The 17,484-nt window shown below is 40.5% G+C and overlaps 2 protein-coding genes across 3 annotated transcripts in view; one reads left to right on the plus strand and one right to left on the minus strand.

The window, feature by feature from the left end:
- Nucleotides 1-9,942, plus strand: part of FBXL5 (F-box and leucine rich repeat protein 5) — a 33,746-nt gene extending 23,804 nt beyond the window's left edge. The window contains exons 10-12 of one of the 2 annotated variants that reach the window (XM_071743922.1): nucleotides 1,168-1,316; nucleotides 8,675-8,724; nucleotides 9,265-9,942. In XM_071743922.1, the coding sequence (XP_071600023.1) occupies nucleotides 1,168-1,316; nucleotides 8,675-8,724; nucleotides 9,265-9,381 (316 nt within the window). In that variant the 3' untranslated portion in view covers nucleotides 9,382-9,942. The remainder of the gene's footprint in view (nucleotides 1-1,167; nucleotides 1,317-8,674; nucleotides 8,725-9,264) is intronic. The other variant, XM_071743923.1, reaches the window with a different exon arrangement.
- A 1,224-nt stretch (nucleotides 9,943-11,166) lies between these two features.
- CC2D2A (coiled-coil and C2 domain containing 2A) overlaps nucleotides 11,167-17,484 on the minus strand; it is a 52,154-nt gene continuing 45,836 nt past the window's right edge. Inside the window, exons 31-36 of the mRNA XM_071743921.1 lie at nucleotides 16,651-16,764; nucleotides 15,948-16,082; nucleotides 14,125-14,247; nucleotides 13,397-13,455; nucleotides 12,875-13,052; nucleotides 11,167-11,848 (exon numbers count right to left, since the gene is read on the minus strand). Of these exons, the coding sequence (XP_071600022.1) occupies nucleotides 11,660-11,848; nucleotides 12,875-13,052; nucleotides 13,397-13,455; nucleotides 14,125-14,247; nucleotides 15,948-16,082; nucleotides 16,651-16,764 (798 nt within the window). The 3' untranslated portion in view covers nucleotides 11,167-11,659. The remainder of the gene's footprint in view (nucleotides 11,849-12,874; nucleotides 13,053-13,396; nucleotides 13,456-14,124; nucleotides 14,248-15,947; nucleotides 16,083-16,650; nucleotides 16,765-17,484) is intronic.

The following is a 17,484-nucleotide window of genomic DNA, read 5'->3' on the forward strand; positions in this document are numbered from 1 at the left end:
AGCTGCTCAGGTGTCTCCTGTAGTGATTTTTCTGGCACTCTTTCACTCCTCAGTGTTAGTCTTGCTGAGAGTGAGCTTCAGAGAGTTGTGCTTTGTGTTTCAGCTTCTTCCTGTTCAAGTGGGAGAGTGGACTGGGAGTGGTTAAGTTTGGTTTGGTGCTGGTTTGGTCATGCTGTGTGTGATGTGCATGTTACTGCTCTGGTCATCAGTGACCAAAGGGAGATTTGGTCATTGGAGGTTGTGTTGCCAGTTTCTCATTGTTGCTTTTTGGATAAAAGACAATATTTAAGAGCTAAGAGTGTGAAGGCTTTTAAGGAGAGGGAATGAAACCTCCCAAGAGAAACGTTTGCCATCTCATTTCACAGAAAAGTTGTTAACTCAAACCTGGTTTTGTGGTCAGCAGCTGACAGGAGGAAGCTGTACAGTGATGAGCTGAAGGCATTTCCAGTTTTATCTCTGGGTTTGGATCTGTAGCTTGGTTATTCAGGCCTCGTGGTTTTTTTTTTTTTTACCTGGGTGAGCTTCTTTGTGATGGAACTTGTGCTGGTGGAGAGGCCATCAGCCTGACACACAGACTGCTCAGGTGTGACACATCCATGAGGCTGATGCAGCAGCAGCAGCCAAACTCCCTTGCACTCAAAGGAAAGATAGCAAATTGCACTTGAATAATAAGGTGATGTGTTGCCAGAGAGAGGCTCTGCTCTTAGTCCTAGGGATTAACAAAATAATTGGATTCCAAAATAATTTCAACAGTTAAACAGGTAAACTTAAGGGCAGTGTGCCAAACTTGAGAGTTTTCAGGGTGGCTTGAAAAAAAATATACTTCACCTTGGAAGGGTTGTCAAAATCAGTAGTGTTTTGGAGAAGAATATCCTGGTAGTTTGTCGAAATACTTGGTCATCTCTGGAGGAATTGATAAATAAAGTGATTTGCTATTTAAGTCTGTCAGAAGGAATTGTTAATTTCTGTAGAAATCAGTTCATTTTTTTCAGGTCTGTTACCACAGCTTCAGGGGTGATCCCCTTTACAGGGTGTGAAATTCCAGCTTTAAAACTCCATCATTTCTGTGCAGTGTAGTTTTTTGTTAGGAGATGCAATCAAGCCCTCGGCTTGGTGGGGCAGTGGAACACTGTGTGGGCTCTAACACCTCCTCTGTCTGTTTCACAGGGCATTGACTCTGGGAGGAGGGCTGCCACATCTGGAACACCTGAACCTCTCGGGGTGTCTGACTGTAACTGGTGCAGGTCTGCAGGAGTTGGTTTCTTCATGCCCTTCCCTGAACGATGAACACTTTTACTACTGTGACAACATTAACGGTAATGGCTTTTTATGAAGATCTGATGGCTTTCTGGGTTGTGATGCTTGGTTTTAGGGACAAAACAAAAACTAAAAGAACCAAAGAATCACCAAAATCCAACTTTTTCTTTTTTTTTTTTTTTTTTTTTTTTGTTTTGTTTCTTGGCACTGAGTTTCACAGATGAATTACGAAATAACAACTGCTAAGTCAGTTTTCCCTAATTTGTTCTGTTGGGTTTTTTGCTAGTCACTAGTACAGTTCTTTTACCTACTGAAAGCATTTTTAATCCATGCATCCCATAATTTTGTGCTAGAAAGTCTCCCTGTAGCTAATACACACTTGCTCTCTCAGTATCTTCCCAGCAAACCATGTTGTTGTGTGTTTCTTTATGCTTGTATCTTCAGAGGTTTCATTAGATTGGTACCAAGATGGGGATTTTTAGGAAAGGAATGATGTGTTTTGCCATCCAAACTTCCCATATTGAAGTAGGTGTGATCCAAGATATTTTTGATCCTACCATCATGTGTCCTTATGGGAAATGTAATTTAATTTTTCCTGGTTTTCCTTGAGTCAGTCAGTTAAGGATGTATCTAAGCTGGGGAAGGATCAGGATGAATGCATAAAATAGAATTCCAGTGCAGCTCTTTCCAGGGTCATTGACTACCCAGGAATTCAGTCTGTTAGCAATAAGCATTTGTAGCTTTAGAGGTGGAAACCATGGTGTGACTTTTATTCCCTGTGTCAATAGAAAACAGGTAAGTGCCATAGAAAGGAAAAGAGGATAATAACTGAGTTCACAGCACCATAAGAGCTAATTATGGGTAAATTTAAATTATATTCCCTGGTAGTTTGTGGTGTTCAGCTTGGTAATTTACATCTTTATTGAGATGCAACTACAGCAAGGGTAGAGGGTGCCAGAGTTTTGGTTCTACAAGTAAATCTGACATTTGGATATTCAGTCCATTGAATGGGATATGAGATGATGCACTTGGATTGCATCCTAATATTAGAAGGGAAAGGGTTAAATCATATTTTGTTTCCATCATTTTTGGCCAGCTTTATGCACTTTTTTTAACACTGGTTGTTTGGCTTTTTTTTTCTTCTTTTGAGACTCACGGTTTTTGTTATTTCCTTCCATTCCACCCTTACTACAGCTATAAAAAAACCCAGCATTTCAATTTTAAGATGGCTTTTTAAAAACCATTCACTAACACTCCTTCCCCCATTGTGTTAAGCTTAAAGATGTCTTCAGAGATCATTTAAAAGCTTTTTCCTTTTACATCTGATTCCTTGCTGGTTTTCCTGTTTTCTGTGAGTAATATCAGACTTGGTGTTCTGGTTTGACTTCAGACATCTCTGTATCTCTCCTTGTTCCTAAAATATACTATGCCATCTTAGTAGCTTAAAAAGCCAGAATCACTTGTGTGAGCACACCACCTTAAAGCTTGTCTGTTCCTTAACACTCTCAAGAAATATTTAATCAGGATACATTTTTGGAATTATTCTGTAAAGGTGCCGTGATCTTCTTTTTATTTTCTTGCTTTCTGCTGGAAATTGTGAGCCTGTAAACCCTGCTTGCTTCTGTGAAGGGTCATGCATGCCCTTGGATGAACTCCTGTAGAGAGAAATCAACAGGAGAGTGAGGCTGTAAGCATCTGACTTCTCAAATCTATTGAAAAAAAAGCAGCATCTCAGAACTTTGTGACTGTTTTCATTAAGAAGAAAGTAAATAAAACCTTACAGGGGCTCCTAGCAAAATTCTCAAATGGGAAATAACCTTTAATAACTGAATCCCCTGCAGTTTTACTTGGGTACTGCTCTTTGTATTTCACTCAGACATCACTGGATAAAGTTATTCCATGTGAAACTAGTGCCCTGTTCCACTCTCTGGGCAGTGGGATTTCTCTTGACAGCTTCAACTATTTCTGCATCAATTGGTATTTCTAAAGTAACTGTAGAAAAAGCAATAAAATCAATCCATAGCTGAAGCTGTTGGTTTGTCTGTTTGCACCAAGAGATTGTGTTATTAGCTGCTGCATAAAGATTAATGGTCTGTAAGCATGTAGACAATAATTATTTTCTTTGCCCATCAGCTCATCAGGGATTGTTTTCAGGGAAGGAGATATATTCTGGGATCATGTTGGAAAACACATCAGTCTAGCAGAACAAAAAATGGAGTAAACAGCATGGAATTCAGCCACCTTTGAATAATAAAGATACTGCCTTGTTGAATGTTGACATAGAAGGGCTTTCACCCACAGCCTATTCTCAGTTTTTTTACCTATAAACCTACCAAAGGCCCTTTGGATTCATTTGATTTTTTTTTTTTTTTTTTTTTTTTTTTTTTTGTTTCTGGAAAGCTTGCAGGACTTGTTGGGTAGGGAATTTTGAGGTTTTCATTGCAAGTGTGGGCCTACCCATAGCTCTACCTCTTCAGCAGATAAAAACTAAAAGGATAGAGCAGCTATGACTAAATAGCCATGGTTGAGTCTGAGTCACTGACTCTTCTTGCACAACTGTGACATGATGCAGTTTTTATGAGCAGAGACCATGAATTTGCACACACTTCCAGTTTTATTTTCTGTTTCTTTACCATTAATGTGACCTCAGTTCTTGGTTTGCTTACTCGTGTTTGGGATCACCACCTGTGTTTTGCTCAATACTGAACATTTGGGGTAAAATAGCCCTCAGCTGCAGCTGAAAGAACACCTGACATTGTACACACCTTCTAATTGCTGATTTTATTTAATGTCTAAACCACATTTGATTGTAAATCACATTGAGCTTAGAAGAGCTTAATGTATGAGGTTCACATTTACAAGTTCACAGTTGCCCATTGGCTGTGTTCAATCTCATTATATTCTCAATTTTAAAGCCTGGAGTGAGGAAACGTGGGGCTCCCCAGTTTCTGCAGCAGCAGCAGTTTTCAAGTAGGATTCAGTCTCTAGAGTTCTTTAATGATGGAGACCTCAGCTGTAATTAAAGAAATAGGGCATTAATGAAATAAATCAAGTTGTGGTGATTCTGATTCACTCTTTTCTTCTGGCATTTAGAAATTCATTGGTCATAGTTTGCTCTGTCTTACATCAACAGAGCCAAGACTTTGCAATTTCTTGTAAGATTTATGGACTCCTGGGTGCAAATTCATATGGGAGTTAATTGTTGTTAGACTTCATCATTTTGGTCTCTCTAAGTTTTATGGATAACGTTTCCCTCATACAGATCTGTAAGTGTAACTTTACTGAAGGCTGAGAAAGGGTAGCATTTAATAGACTCAGACTTGAATTTAGGATTACCTTTATTTTTTTTAAAGCTACTGCTTAATTTGATCTTTTTTTTTTTTTATTCCCTTATAATGTTAATTTTGCTACATTGCTACAAATACAGTATCCAGTGTTGATGATGAGGCCTCTTGCTGGTTTTGGCTGTCTTGGGTTTCTCCCAGCTTGTTCTTACTGCCTTTTTTAAACCAGCAGTAGTCTTTGTGTGGCTCCTTGCTAAACATCTTTTCCCAGATGGGTCAGGTCAGGGATCCACCTTGCTGCAGACCACAGGAATATTTCATGTTTCTGTTGGCACAGGCAGGAGCTGGAACAGGTGGCTAAAGGGACATGGTGGTGGCAGCTGGAGTTGTCCTGGCTGGAGTGGCTCTTCCACCATGGTCTTGGTCTGGGCTGTTGTGTTCTTGGTGAAATGCCTCACTTTCTAGGAAATTTTAACTAATTTTTGTTCATTAATACATGTAATGAAATGGAGTAATCAACTAGCTGTCCCCCTTTCTTACATTGGAAGGCATGTTGGATGCACTTTAGTAGAGAACACTGAGACCTCTGTTCTGGGTCACCTGAAGCACCTGAGTAATCAGATGTGCATGTGAAAAGAATTACAATAATCCAGTTTAGAGGTAACTAAACCAGTAACATAGACAGCACCAAGCTAGATGAGAGTCTGATTGACTTTGTTTTCCCAGATGAACTATCCCAAGACACATTTATTTCAGGCACTTCACTGCTAGCACTCACTGGATCTTCACAGTCAGTAGAAAGAGAAGGGACCCTTCTTAAAAGTGACCCAGCCCCACTTTAAGGTCTGATATGACCTTAGAATATCAAAGAATATTTTCCAAAGAAACTGTTATACAGCTGCCATATTGCATCAGTGAAGGGAGAGGGATTGAGGACCTTGTATATAGAGTCTAAAGGGCATAGGAGAGAGTATTTTTGGCAAGATTGAAGAGGTTATTCAGATTTAAACAGGGGTAGTTTGAAAACAAAGTCCAGTCCCAATGAGGTTGGGAGCAAAGTGTGGGAAAATGGGAGACCAGAAGTCAGTTGTACTTACTCAAGCAAGGCAAACAAAAATTGATCTCTGTGGGTATCAAAAGCAAAGTAATTTCAATTCTGTTATCTGTATCAGATGTAGAAAGAATAAGCTAAGGAGGGCTGGGGCATTTATAGAGATAAATGACTTGTGATAGAGATCAATTGCTGTGTCAAAATATAAATGAGTCATAACCAAGTAGCCTTGCTGTTAAAACAAACCTTATTATAATAAGAGCATAAAATACCTTCCAAATGATGGGAATTATCTGTCCATGCTAAGGAAGAATACAGGGTTGGGAGGGTTCAAGGGATGTGGCTTGAACCCTGGATATTTAATTTCATCAGAGGCTATAAGGGAAAGTTAGTGATCAGACATGGGACAAAAAAATGAAGCATAGGAAGAAAGGTAATTTTTCAATTTTGTGTCATTAATATAATTTGTATTTAATTCAGTGCCTACAAATTAGGAAGAATCTGAATTTTTCAGATGCTGCAGTGTCCTTAGTTCTGACTGGTTTGAACTTCAAGCTAGTTAAAGAACAGGAAGAAAGAGCAGGGCTTAATGACCACGGACAGTTGGCAGGAATGGAGGTGACATTTCTCTTCCCATTCCCCCTGCTGAGAGTTCTGTCTTGTGATCAGTCCCATTCAGCATTTCCATTGCTATAAGAAATGCACACAGCCATTCCAAGGTGACTGAGCTGCCTCGAGTAGCAGTACTGGTGCTGAAGATTTCCAGAAGGACTTCTTACACCCTTGGATATAGCTATATGTGTGGTTATGTGTCTGGGTGGTTGGGAATAATCAAACTGTGATGGCATGGGATTGAATTCCCAGCTGGCAGTTGCAACGTGGAGACATCAGAGAGCTGTGGGTGCTAATTCTGAGATCTTTCCTGTTTGCAGCAGCAACCAAAAAAAAAGCCACAAATGTTGTATCTCATCAGGGTGTTGAGAACAAGCTTGAGGGTGTTGCTGCATGGTCCTGGAAGCCTTGGGGCACTCACATTTGGAGTTTGCCCCTCAGTTCAGGAAGGAGATTGAGGTGCTGGAGCAGGTCCAAAGGAGGCAACTGGGCTGGTGAAGGGACTCAAGCACAGATCCTATGAGGAGAGGCTGAGGGAGCTGGGGGTGTTGAGGCTGGAGAAGAGGAGGCTCAGGGGAGACCTCATCACTCTCTACAACTCCCTGAAAGGAGGTTGGAGCCAGGGGGGGGTTGGGCTCTTTTCCCAGGCAACTCTCAGCAAGACAAGAGGGCACGGGCTGAAGTTGTGCCAGGGGAGGTTTAGGTTGGACATGAGAAAGAATTTCTTTCCAGAGAGGGTGATCAGACACTGGAATGGGCTGCCCAGGGAAGGGGTGGATTCTCCATCCCTGGAGATATTTCCAAAGAGCCTGGATGTGGCACTCAGTGCCATGGGCTGGGAACTGCAGCGGGAGTGGATCAAGGGTTGGACTTGATGATCTCTGAGGTCCCTTCCAACCCAGCCAATTCTATGATTCTATACTGCAGGCTGTTTGGGTCTCCCCATCTTGAGGAGAGTATGTCACAGACAAGATGTCCAGAAGAGATCTACTAAAGAGTTAGGGAGCTGAGCTGCTGTCTTGCAAGGAGCTACTCAGAAGGCTGCAGTGGTGCCATCTGGGAATGAGAAGGCTGAAAGGGAGGTGACTGCTCAGAGAACTGAGAAAGCAGCAGATGAGGTGGATGTGCAACAGCAGCTCTCAAAATTCTGCATTTACAGCCCAGCAACACTAGGTGAAGGGTGTAGGTGACTGATTTAAAGCAGATACACAGCGTAGTAAAGTTGTGGAACTTGGTCCTGTGGGGAACTGTGGAAGCACTAAACCAGTTTTTAAAAGAGGTTAAACAAATCCTAAAGGGAATGGACATGAATGTCCCTACTGCAGGCTAGGGATGCTGGGGAGATAGAGAAGGCATGTGGGGTAGGCTTGTGTGCTCTCCCAAGATAAACACCAGGGCTGCAGCCAGGTAGGGCTTGACAGGAGCATTGGTCAGACTTAGAGAAGCAGTTTTTATGTTCCAGTTCTGAGCCTGAGGAAGAACATTCTTAAAATGAGCAAGAAAAGGATGAAAACCAATATTGAAGTACACGGAGTGCTCCCCTCTTTGGGATGTTGTGGTTCTGCACGTTTTTGTCATCAAGCACTTTATAATAGAGATGTGAGAGTTGCTCCAAACATTCCTGATGTGCTGCTTAGCTGTGGCAAGGCTGAGGAAGGTCAGCTACGACTTGGAAAATGCTGCTGCACAGAACATGCTCTGCTAACCCAGCTGGTCAGAAGCACCGGGCTCCTTTTTACACCATTTACGGAGAAGCTTTCAAACCCTAGCTCGTAAGTGACTTTGGAGGATCAAAACTTTAGTTCAGGTGAATAAAAACATTTGAAAAGGAAAATGGAGTTTACTGACAAATGAAAAGTTTGCTCTTTTGCCTTCTGTAACCATTGTCCTTTGTTATAGCTTCAGGTTTGTTTTATTCAGTCTCGTGCGTGTTAACTTAATTACCTTGTATGGAATTGCTCGTCTGCACGTGGCACGGAGCAGAAAGCTGTTTCCCAGACACCAGGTTCTTGGAAAATAATTGAATTACAACTTTAAGTTACTGTTTTAAGGGGAAAAAGCAAGCCAGACATAGCATAGTGCCCTAGTTCATTACATTATTTTGCCAGTTCTTTTAATGTATTGAGAAAACTTTAAATATTGTATTTGCCTCCAATACTAATGGGAGAAATTTGGTTGGCCCTGGTTAGGTGTTTACCAGCCAGTTTTAGTTAATGCAGCAACCCATACCCAGTTTATGTTGTGTGCCAGAGTTCAGTCAACCTGAATGTCAAATTTTTTGTGTCTCTAAAGCAGGCATGTGGCTGCAGGAAATAAAAATTCTGCACTGATAAATGTAATGTTTTTTTATTTCATGATCACTTTAACATTTCAAATTAAAGGGATTTCAGTAAGTGAAGGTAAGTGGAGGTGGGTAGAATTACAGTATTGGTTTACACTGACTGTGCTCGTAACTTCTTTCTTTTTGAAGGACAAGTTTTTATATCCTTATGGCTTCTGATAACTGCACTGATACTCCAGGTGATTTTTCCTCTTTAGTTTTTGAATTTCTGTTCACATTACACGATGTCCAGCCAGCCAGGATGTGTTCATGGAGAAAAAAAACCCTTCCAGACTAAAACTGCTTTTGTTGTAGAAGAAGTATTCCTGGAGATTGTGGTTTCTTTGCTAATGTCATGAACTCATCATCTCAGTTTAAAAAATGGGAGTTTAAGATGCATTATGAAAATACACCTCAATTCTGAAAGCTAGCTGGGAGAGCTTGCTTAAACTTGCTCATTTAGTGTTGCTCATGTTAAATCTGTCACTTAAAATATGTTACCTGTGTGGGACTAAGCTAGCAGAGCAAAAATATCTTGGAAAAAGAACTGTTCCACCTGAGGTTTCTGTGTTCTCAAAGTCCTGGCACTATCTCAGCTGTCCCAGTGCTGAATGAAGTGTGTAGACTTTTTTTTTTTTTTAAAAAAAAAGGAGACATTTTCTGAGTCACCAGGTTACGAGAACTGTGAAGCTAAATAAATGGCCTTTTCTTCTTTTCACATCTGTTCTGTTTTTGTGCAGGTCCTCATGCTGAAACCGCCAGTGGATGCCAGAATTTGCAGTGTGGTTTTCGGGCCTGCTGCCGCTCTGGCGAGTGAGCGCTGCCCTCTGCTCTTTCAGCCAACTTCATTTAGCTGAGCAGCCTTCCTCTCATGCACTTTACTTACAGTTTGCATCTTGTGTTAACAATCCTTGGAGTGAGATCTGTTCTACTAGCCTGACCCTGCTCACAACTTCAAAACCTTGTGTGTACTGTACAGTGTTGTAACAATCTCACAAAAATCTCGTTTTTGGTTTGAAAGGTGTTGGGGTTTTTGTTTCACTTGATTTGGGGAAGATGGGAAAAACATTCAGAATTTTTTTTTTTTTTCTCCTTTTTAAATGCCGCTTTCTTTCAAGTTTGGCACTTAAATATACTTTACTGGATTATTTTGTGTTAAGTGAATGGTTTTTTTTTTTTTTTATTTTGAATCCGTAAGTACAAGATAAAGCTCTGCAGAGAATTTGAGATGTACTGTTTGCATTTGGGTAACACCTCTCCATCTTTAGGAGCCTTGTTTCTTCCCCTTTCCTCTCGTCCCCAAGTTGTTCTTTATATTGCAAAATTAGGGAAACTCCCACCTTCCTTTTGCATTTGGTTTTGTATTTGGGCTTGAAAGACATACTCAAATAAAACATTCCCACCAATAAAAAAAACAATCTCTGTAGCAACTGAATATTTATGCTTTTAAGGTGAACTGTCCAGGAGTAGAGTTCCAGGAGGCTGCAGAGATGGGGTGGGCAGGTGGTGTGGTTGCAGGGCTGTGAACCTTGCAGTGTGTGTGTGTTGTTTTAATTTCTTTCTTCCCAGGACTGTGTTAAGATGCACTTTTAAAAGAGTTTCCAAGGCATTTAGTTTGTTTTCATATGAAATCTGTGGAAAGAGGCAGAGAACCCATTGTTGGGCTAAGAAGAGATGTGAGTAATGTGCAAGTTGTGTGTGAGTGTGTGTGGGGTGGGATGGAAAAGAGCAAGGCTGGAGTATGACCTGAGTTGGCCACTGGGTCCAGTGGTGTAACTGCAGCTTGGTTTTCTCTTGGGCAGAGGAGGGGAAGGTGGCAGCCTTTGTAGGACATGCAGACAATGTTTTTTTTCCCCCCATACTGCCTAGTTCTGAATCCTGACAATGTCACACTAGTAATTTTTAAATTTTCTATTAATTAGATCAGTTCTTTTGAGTAGTATTTACTTAGCACTGTGGTGCATAAGGGCACTTCCAAGATTCTTGGTGTCTGGGAAGTCCACTTGCAGGCAACACTAAACTGCCAGTTTTGGTACTGTCTTGCTGCCCCTAATACTGAGGAGTAGTAGGGTAAGAAAAATACTGGTGGATGTAGAGCTGGTGCAGAGTTGGCTGCTCAAGGTTAACTGAGAGGGAACCTGTGGTGGCAGCTGCAGGCTCCAAACCAAAGATTTTGCCTAGAATTTATGAGATGGACTAAGTGGAGTTTGGAATTAATCTCCAGAGCAATCTTCACTTGGGTAGGTTCTGACAAGCAAACATCTTTCCTAAGCTCAACCCACCATGGTTTTGTTTGGAAGAGTTTAATGAGTAAGGTAACTGCAGGAAAAGGATATCTATTTTTATATCAGCATTAACAGTTAACACCTCTAGTAAGTGAAGCTGATTTTTTTAAACCAATTATTTTGATTATCATGTAGGGTAACATGAAGATAAGGATCTTGTACTACACAATAATGCAGTCACTTTGTTGCTCAAAATGAATGAGTTTCCACTTAGGTTTTGGTACAAATATTTATTGTTTCATCTTTATCTTTTAAAGAAAATGTTGTCTTACACCTCTAAATGGTACTGGCATTCTAATGTGAAGGAGCAGAAGCTTCTTTAAAATTGAAGTGTGGCCTTCACTCATGACTCTCTGGTGCATGGAATTTATTCATGGGTAAAAAGACTTGGCCTTTGTTCAGCAACTCAGGTGCTAGAAAACAGTTGTAACAATGACAGTGTCTTTAAAGAAGAAGGTCTGTAGGCAAAATAAACTTACTAGCTAAAAACAGGCTTGAAGGGATGATTCCAGGAACCAAGTTGCACCTAAAAAGAAGGTGGGCAAAGTGCCTTTCTACTCTGCAGTGTCAGTGTGGACACATGCCACACTTTTGTTTATAAGAGTGCAATGTCCCACTGGGAGCTATAAAATTCTGTATAAAAATCACCTCTTAGTTAATTTTAAGCTGCTGTTCCCTTCCTTAGCTGTAAAATGTATTTTCAGTGGCTGTAGGGTGAATCCAGCACCTATGTCTGCAGCTACTCCAACCCAGGTTGTGAGGTGGGGTAGCTAAAAATCAGCAGCATGAGAAATCTGTTACATTTACCCTTAACAAGGGAATTTCTTCAAGTATCCTGTACTGGCCCCTGCTACCTGTTTCGTACAAGTGAAGCCACATAAATCCACACAGAGAGAACATTTTGGGGGTAAGGGTGGATATACACAGCCAGAGCAAATTCCACGTTGGAAGCACTGATGGTGTGAACTCCTGTGCTGTGCACAGCTTCTATCAAAGGTCCAACTTCAGAAAATGGCCTGTGGATGGGGAATCCAGAGACCTGGGAGAAACAGGAAAAAACACATGAGGTAAGAAGAAAAGGTAAAGGCACCTCACTAAATACAGAGTTTTAAAAATCTGTTTTACTGTGCATGTAATTTTTTTTTTCTGTTGCTGGCCTGAGGAGATGCAATAAAAAGCCTATTTTGTATTTTAATACCACCTTCCTATTTAATAAGAGCTCCTGGCAAGCTGCTGAATTTTTTCCTCTATAGTTTGGATTAAGTTCCAAGGTAAGATACCTAGAAAGGCCAGTGGGATGAAGTTATTACTGCAGACATACAGCATAATTTTGCAGCTTTTCTGCTGCTTAACTCCTTTTAATTCATTGTGTTCTCCTGTCTGCACTGGCTGGGGATTTAAGGTGGCAGCTGTCTCCTGCCCATAATACATCTCAGGGCTAACTGGAACTGAAACCTCAACTCATTCTGAAAATTTCCATAGTTGTGGAGTACTGGTACCATGTGAGTGGTAACAGAAGGACCCAACCTTTAGAACAGTCTGGAAGGAGAACACATGAATGCACAGGTGGGTGCAATGCACTTCAGTAAATTTTCTTCATCTTTAAAGAGCAGAGCAGAACACTGAAGTAGGGCACATTGCTCTGGGGGCTTCTGCACCTGTAAGAAAACTCTGTGTAGCACAACTTAGCACCAGTGCAGGTTCTTCCTGGCCAGACTTGAGAGCTGAGGCACCCATCAACCCCTCAGCACGTGCAGTATTTATGTACTGGAGGCAGAAACTGCTGTTGTACAGCAATACTACAAGAAGAGTGCAGCCAATTTATCTTTACGTTACATTCAGTAAAAGAAAAATCTTCAGGAGTTACAAATGAAGTCAAATAGATCATCCCCCTTCACTCTCTAAGCACTACCTTGCTTTGTCTTTGTTATAAAAGCTTTTGAGATTTATATTTGTTCTAGTAGAGGAAATAAATAGCTTAAGACCACTGAGTAGTGTGATACTAAATCCATGGGTTTGGTGTCTGCTTCTGTGCACAAGCCATATATAAATGTTTACAATGTACCCTGTAATCTCCCAGCTGTTTTTGTAGCTCTGCCTGATGATCATCTTCCACATCTTTGCCTTGGTTTTGTTCCAGCAGGGGCAAAAAGTTTCTCAGGGTAGAGGTGCAGTATCTGTTCCAACGAGTGAGATGCCTTGGTCTCCACTCCATAATCTTCTCTTTTAATATTTTTTCAATCCTGCAATAATACACTGATTGTTACAATTCTGGTATTTACTGGACACCTCGTCTCCCTTGACACGTGCAGCACAGGTTATGGAGCACACAAATGGCAGCAGAGCTGTGTGGTGCCTCCATGTTCAGTAACAGTGGGAGGCCAGGGGCTTGTGCAGCCCTTTTTTTTTTTTTTCTGGTAATTTATATTGAGAGAATTTTAAAAAGCTTCTGCTTTTATTTTGTATTAAAAGGGCATTCTCAGTTCCTAGTATTCAAAGCAGGTATTTAGCACTTGGGATTGTGAGAAGATGCTCCACCTCTAGTGAGCAGCACTGAGAGCATCTGTTCTGGAGGGAGAGGAGTTACCTGCCCTGCAGCTCCACTGCAGCAGCCTTGTCTGAATGCTGATAAACTAATTCTTCAGGCTAGGATAAATAAAAAGGTTAAGTATTAATAAGTGCCATTTCTTCTAGATATTCAACAGTTTAACTGCAGGAGTTACACTGATGGTACAATGATGTTCACATTCCTGTTACTGTACTTGCATGATGATTATGTGCAAATAATCTCTTATTCAGTAGAGAAGTATTTAGTATTTTAATGAAAACATTAGTGAGGTATTTGTGTAGTCCCAGATTGGTTGGTTTGTTGGTTTTTTCTTTTCCCAGGAAATTTCAACTGCTTATACTTTAATCTAGAAAATTTTCTGGTGGTTTGCTAAGGATGGGTGTACAGATTCAAATAATGGCTTCCTGGCTCTGAGGCAAAAGGTGACACTTTATAATAAGAAGCTACTGCCTGGGACAGGGTTGGTTTAAAGATTTGTCCCCTTCACTGTTGTCCTGAGATGCCAGGGAGATATTTAGAGGACAACAGATGTGCATTCATTCTGTACAAAACCAAATACTTTGCTGTATTCTTGCTTTCAGTTTTTAAGAAGTGCCTGAGAAAATCTCTTTAACACCTAATGCTATTAGATAAATATATACTTAAGCTCAGAATTCCAAATAACTCAGTCTCTGCTTCTTTACACCAAGCCTGTGATCCCTCAAATCAAGCTGGTTTATTAATCTATTAATCAGATCTATTAATACCTGAACACTGGAGAGACCAGGGTAGGGCAAGCTTCTTGAAAAGAAAGATTTCCAAAACTTTGGTTTGTTGGTATCAAAACTGATACGTGCTGGAGAATCATGTTCTTGCATATTAAACCAAATCTACAAGAAAACAAGTTTGGTTTAGCATTCAACATACAGTGGAACACATTATCTTGAGTTCTACAGCAATTAGCAGTGTGAGTTCATACAGAACAAGGCAATTTTGTTGTAAAACTGATGTGCAGCTTTTGCTTTCTCCCAGAAAGAGGGATGGTCCTGGTCTGTTGTGTCTTGTACTTCTGCATAGGGGCTGAGATCAATGTATGGACAGAATTAGTCTGCACTTGGCAGCTCTTCATTTTCTCCAGTATTTCCTCTTCCACTCCTCATCCACTGTGCACCAGGGCAGTTTTTTAAGTTTTCAGAAACTTTCTGCCTTTCCCATTGCTTGCAGACACACACAGCTCTTATGTAATGCTTCACCACCTAGGGGAACCCAATTCTTGCACTCCAGTTCTTTAGAGATGTTTAATTTGGTCTCTTTGAGCCTGAAGCATGAGTAGCACTGTAGGCTTCTCTTTTTCACAACAACCTTTAAATAACCACTGCTAAGGCTGCAAAAGGTACCAGGAGTTAATAAATAAATGTACCAATCGAGCTGTAACCTTTGTAACAGTTCGGGGGGCAGCTCTGTAACCTGGCACAGCTTTTCCTGCCCCTGCTGGAGGTGAAGTGGGGAGGCTCTGCTGGCACCCAGCTGCTCAGTCACATGCAGAGTGGAATCAGTTGCCTTGAAAAGATGGTGCTGGGCTCTGTAATTCGAGTTCAGCTGAGGAGGCTGTCAGGGCTGAAGTCTTTAGCTGCTCCTTCCAGCAATTAATTAAGTTACAGTTTTCTAAACTGTAGGTTTAGTACTGCTTCTATGGAAACCCCAAACCAATTCAAAGACAAATCCCCAGCACACTTTCCATGACAGAACTGACACTTTTAAAATAACTGTGCTAAAATATTAAGTTCTCATCCAAACTGTTGTGTTTCAAATAAAACCCCAGAAGATTAAAATCCCAAATTTTTTTATAATGCATGACACTTCGAGTGACTTCTCCAGGTATGTTTTCACAAGAGAAAATAAAAGCAAATGTTTGCTGTATTTTGGTGCACACAGTGGTTCCAAAACAAGTCAGGAGTAATTCTGCTGGCAGGAACTGCCCAGGGCTCCTGTCCCCCCAGCACAGACTCAGCTTTGCCCTGAGCTCTGCAGCTCTTTGTGTCCTCACCTCACTGCTGTCTCTGGGGGTTCCCAGCCACACAATAAATACCAGATTATGAACAGGCATTAATATTACTTGTGTTTTACAGAAATAAACAGGAGGACTTGACACCAGGTAGAAAAATAACAGTTTTTGTGACTTCTAGTGGCAGCTCTGTGTGGTGGAACATTCAGCTTGTGCAGCTCAAGTGACTCTCCTCCCACTATGCTTTATTTTTCCTTTTTCAGTTACATTTTACCTGCACACTATTATTTTTACTGAATTCCTCAGCCAAGCAGTGGAAACTTAGACCATCCAAGTTGGGAAACATATAAACAAAAGAGTAATTAAAACTATGAATGGATGCCAGGATCCACCTAAATGCTGATTATAAAAAACCCTAAGTATTTAAAGTAGCTGGAAAACATACTTAAGATTGAATAAAATAACTCATAACATGGCAGCATAAATACAGCTACACTGATGAACAAAAGACACCTAAGGTCAAGAAAAATAATGAATTATGAGTTCTTATGTGGATAGAAATGTGACAGTAGTGGGTGCACTTACATTATCAGAGCTGATCAGGCAGTACACATTTTGTAAAGGGCAGAAAGTATCATACTGCCCATAAAAACATCCAGTGCTTGGATTCCAAACTATATATTGACCTTGTTCCAAAGTTAATACATATGCAGTTGCTCCCTAAGAAGGAAAAAAAAAAAAAAGTATGAGAAAGATGTTTCAGAACTGGCTACCCAGACAGTATGCTTTGTACTGTTTGGAATATTAAACTTTTACTATTGAGATTAATACTTCTTTTGGGGGCAAACTATCTAGAAGAATCTACAAAAGTTCAGTGCAATTCAACCAAGTAGCACAATGTGGTCTCTGTTACATGGCAGTGCTGGACATCCACAGCCCTGAGCTGTTCCTAAAATACAGATTTTCTGAAAGCCCTCTTGGTTCAGCCATGAACTGATGGACACAGCATTTACAAAATCAAAAGTACTCTACCAGCAGGGATGGCAGCTTCTATCAGATGAAGCCTGGATGCATAGGTTCAGGAAAAAAACCCAGACTATGTTTATACTAAGATACACTTTCAACTTTTTGTTCCTCTCTGGAAAGGATCAGTTCCAGCAGCATCAATACTTTGGTAATTTCCTGGAAAAACATTCCAGCAAGAAACAATTCTATCCATGAGTGGGAACCAGAGACTTGAGAAAATCAAAGTGAATATTCAGGCCAAACTAAAAAAAAATCCTCTTACCTCAGGTATAGCATTTCCAATGATAAGCCAGGCTTTTTTCCCCATTCCAAGAAAATAATTACACAAGAGCACAGCGTGTTCTTCCTCATCTCCAGCCAGAAGGTAAAGAAATTGCTAATGAGGTAAAAAAAAAAAAGTTTCAGCAGGTGTCAACTGTGTTTTCAACACTCATTTCTTAACAGTTCTGGAGCAAAAGAGTCCTCTCAGATCTTTCCAACTAATTATTTATTAGGCACTGCTTCTATGTGCAGGAGGAAGAATGAATGCTGTGAAAATCCATGATGCAGATCTGGAATTTTACCACATGAACCAAGGTCTGTCTCTTGAGTTACTCTGAATTTTGCAGAAAGGTTCTGAGATGTTCAAAACGTCTCAGATTAACTTAATGTCTGTTGTTATTCTACAGGAAACAAGATTTATTTGTATGTGACAAAGAACACTAAACCTCCCTTTATTGCTGACATTATTTGCAATGTTTTTATTGTATGTGCAATGGATCAATTTTAAGTCTCTATCAGTCAGCACTGAGTAGCTACTTAAGATTGGTTTATAACTAAAATAATAATAAATAAAAAAACCCAGGAAGAGCTTAAAGCCTTAAGCATTCTTAGTCTAAGTGCAACCTATCAAAGAGAAAAATTGTGGTTCAAGTCAGGATGAACAACTTTTCTCAAGCTTTGGTTCTCCTTTGAAATAAATGGCTCATAAAGAAAAACAGTCCTCACAACAACAGAATTAGAGAACAATTCAGATCTGAAGGGATCTCAAGAGCTCATTTAGTACAAGCTCCTCCCTGAAGCAGCAGCTGCTAGGATGCTACATCCCATGCAAGAG

Source organism: Heliangelus exortis, chromosome 4, assembly GCF_036169615.1.
Source record: "Heliangelus exortis chromosome 4, bHelExo1.hap1, whole genome shotgun sequence".
NCBI lineage: Eukaryota > Metazoa > Chordata > Aves > Apodiformes > Trochilidae > Heliangelus > Heliangelus exortis.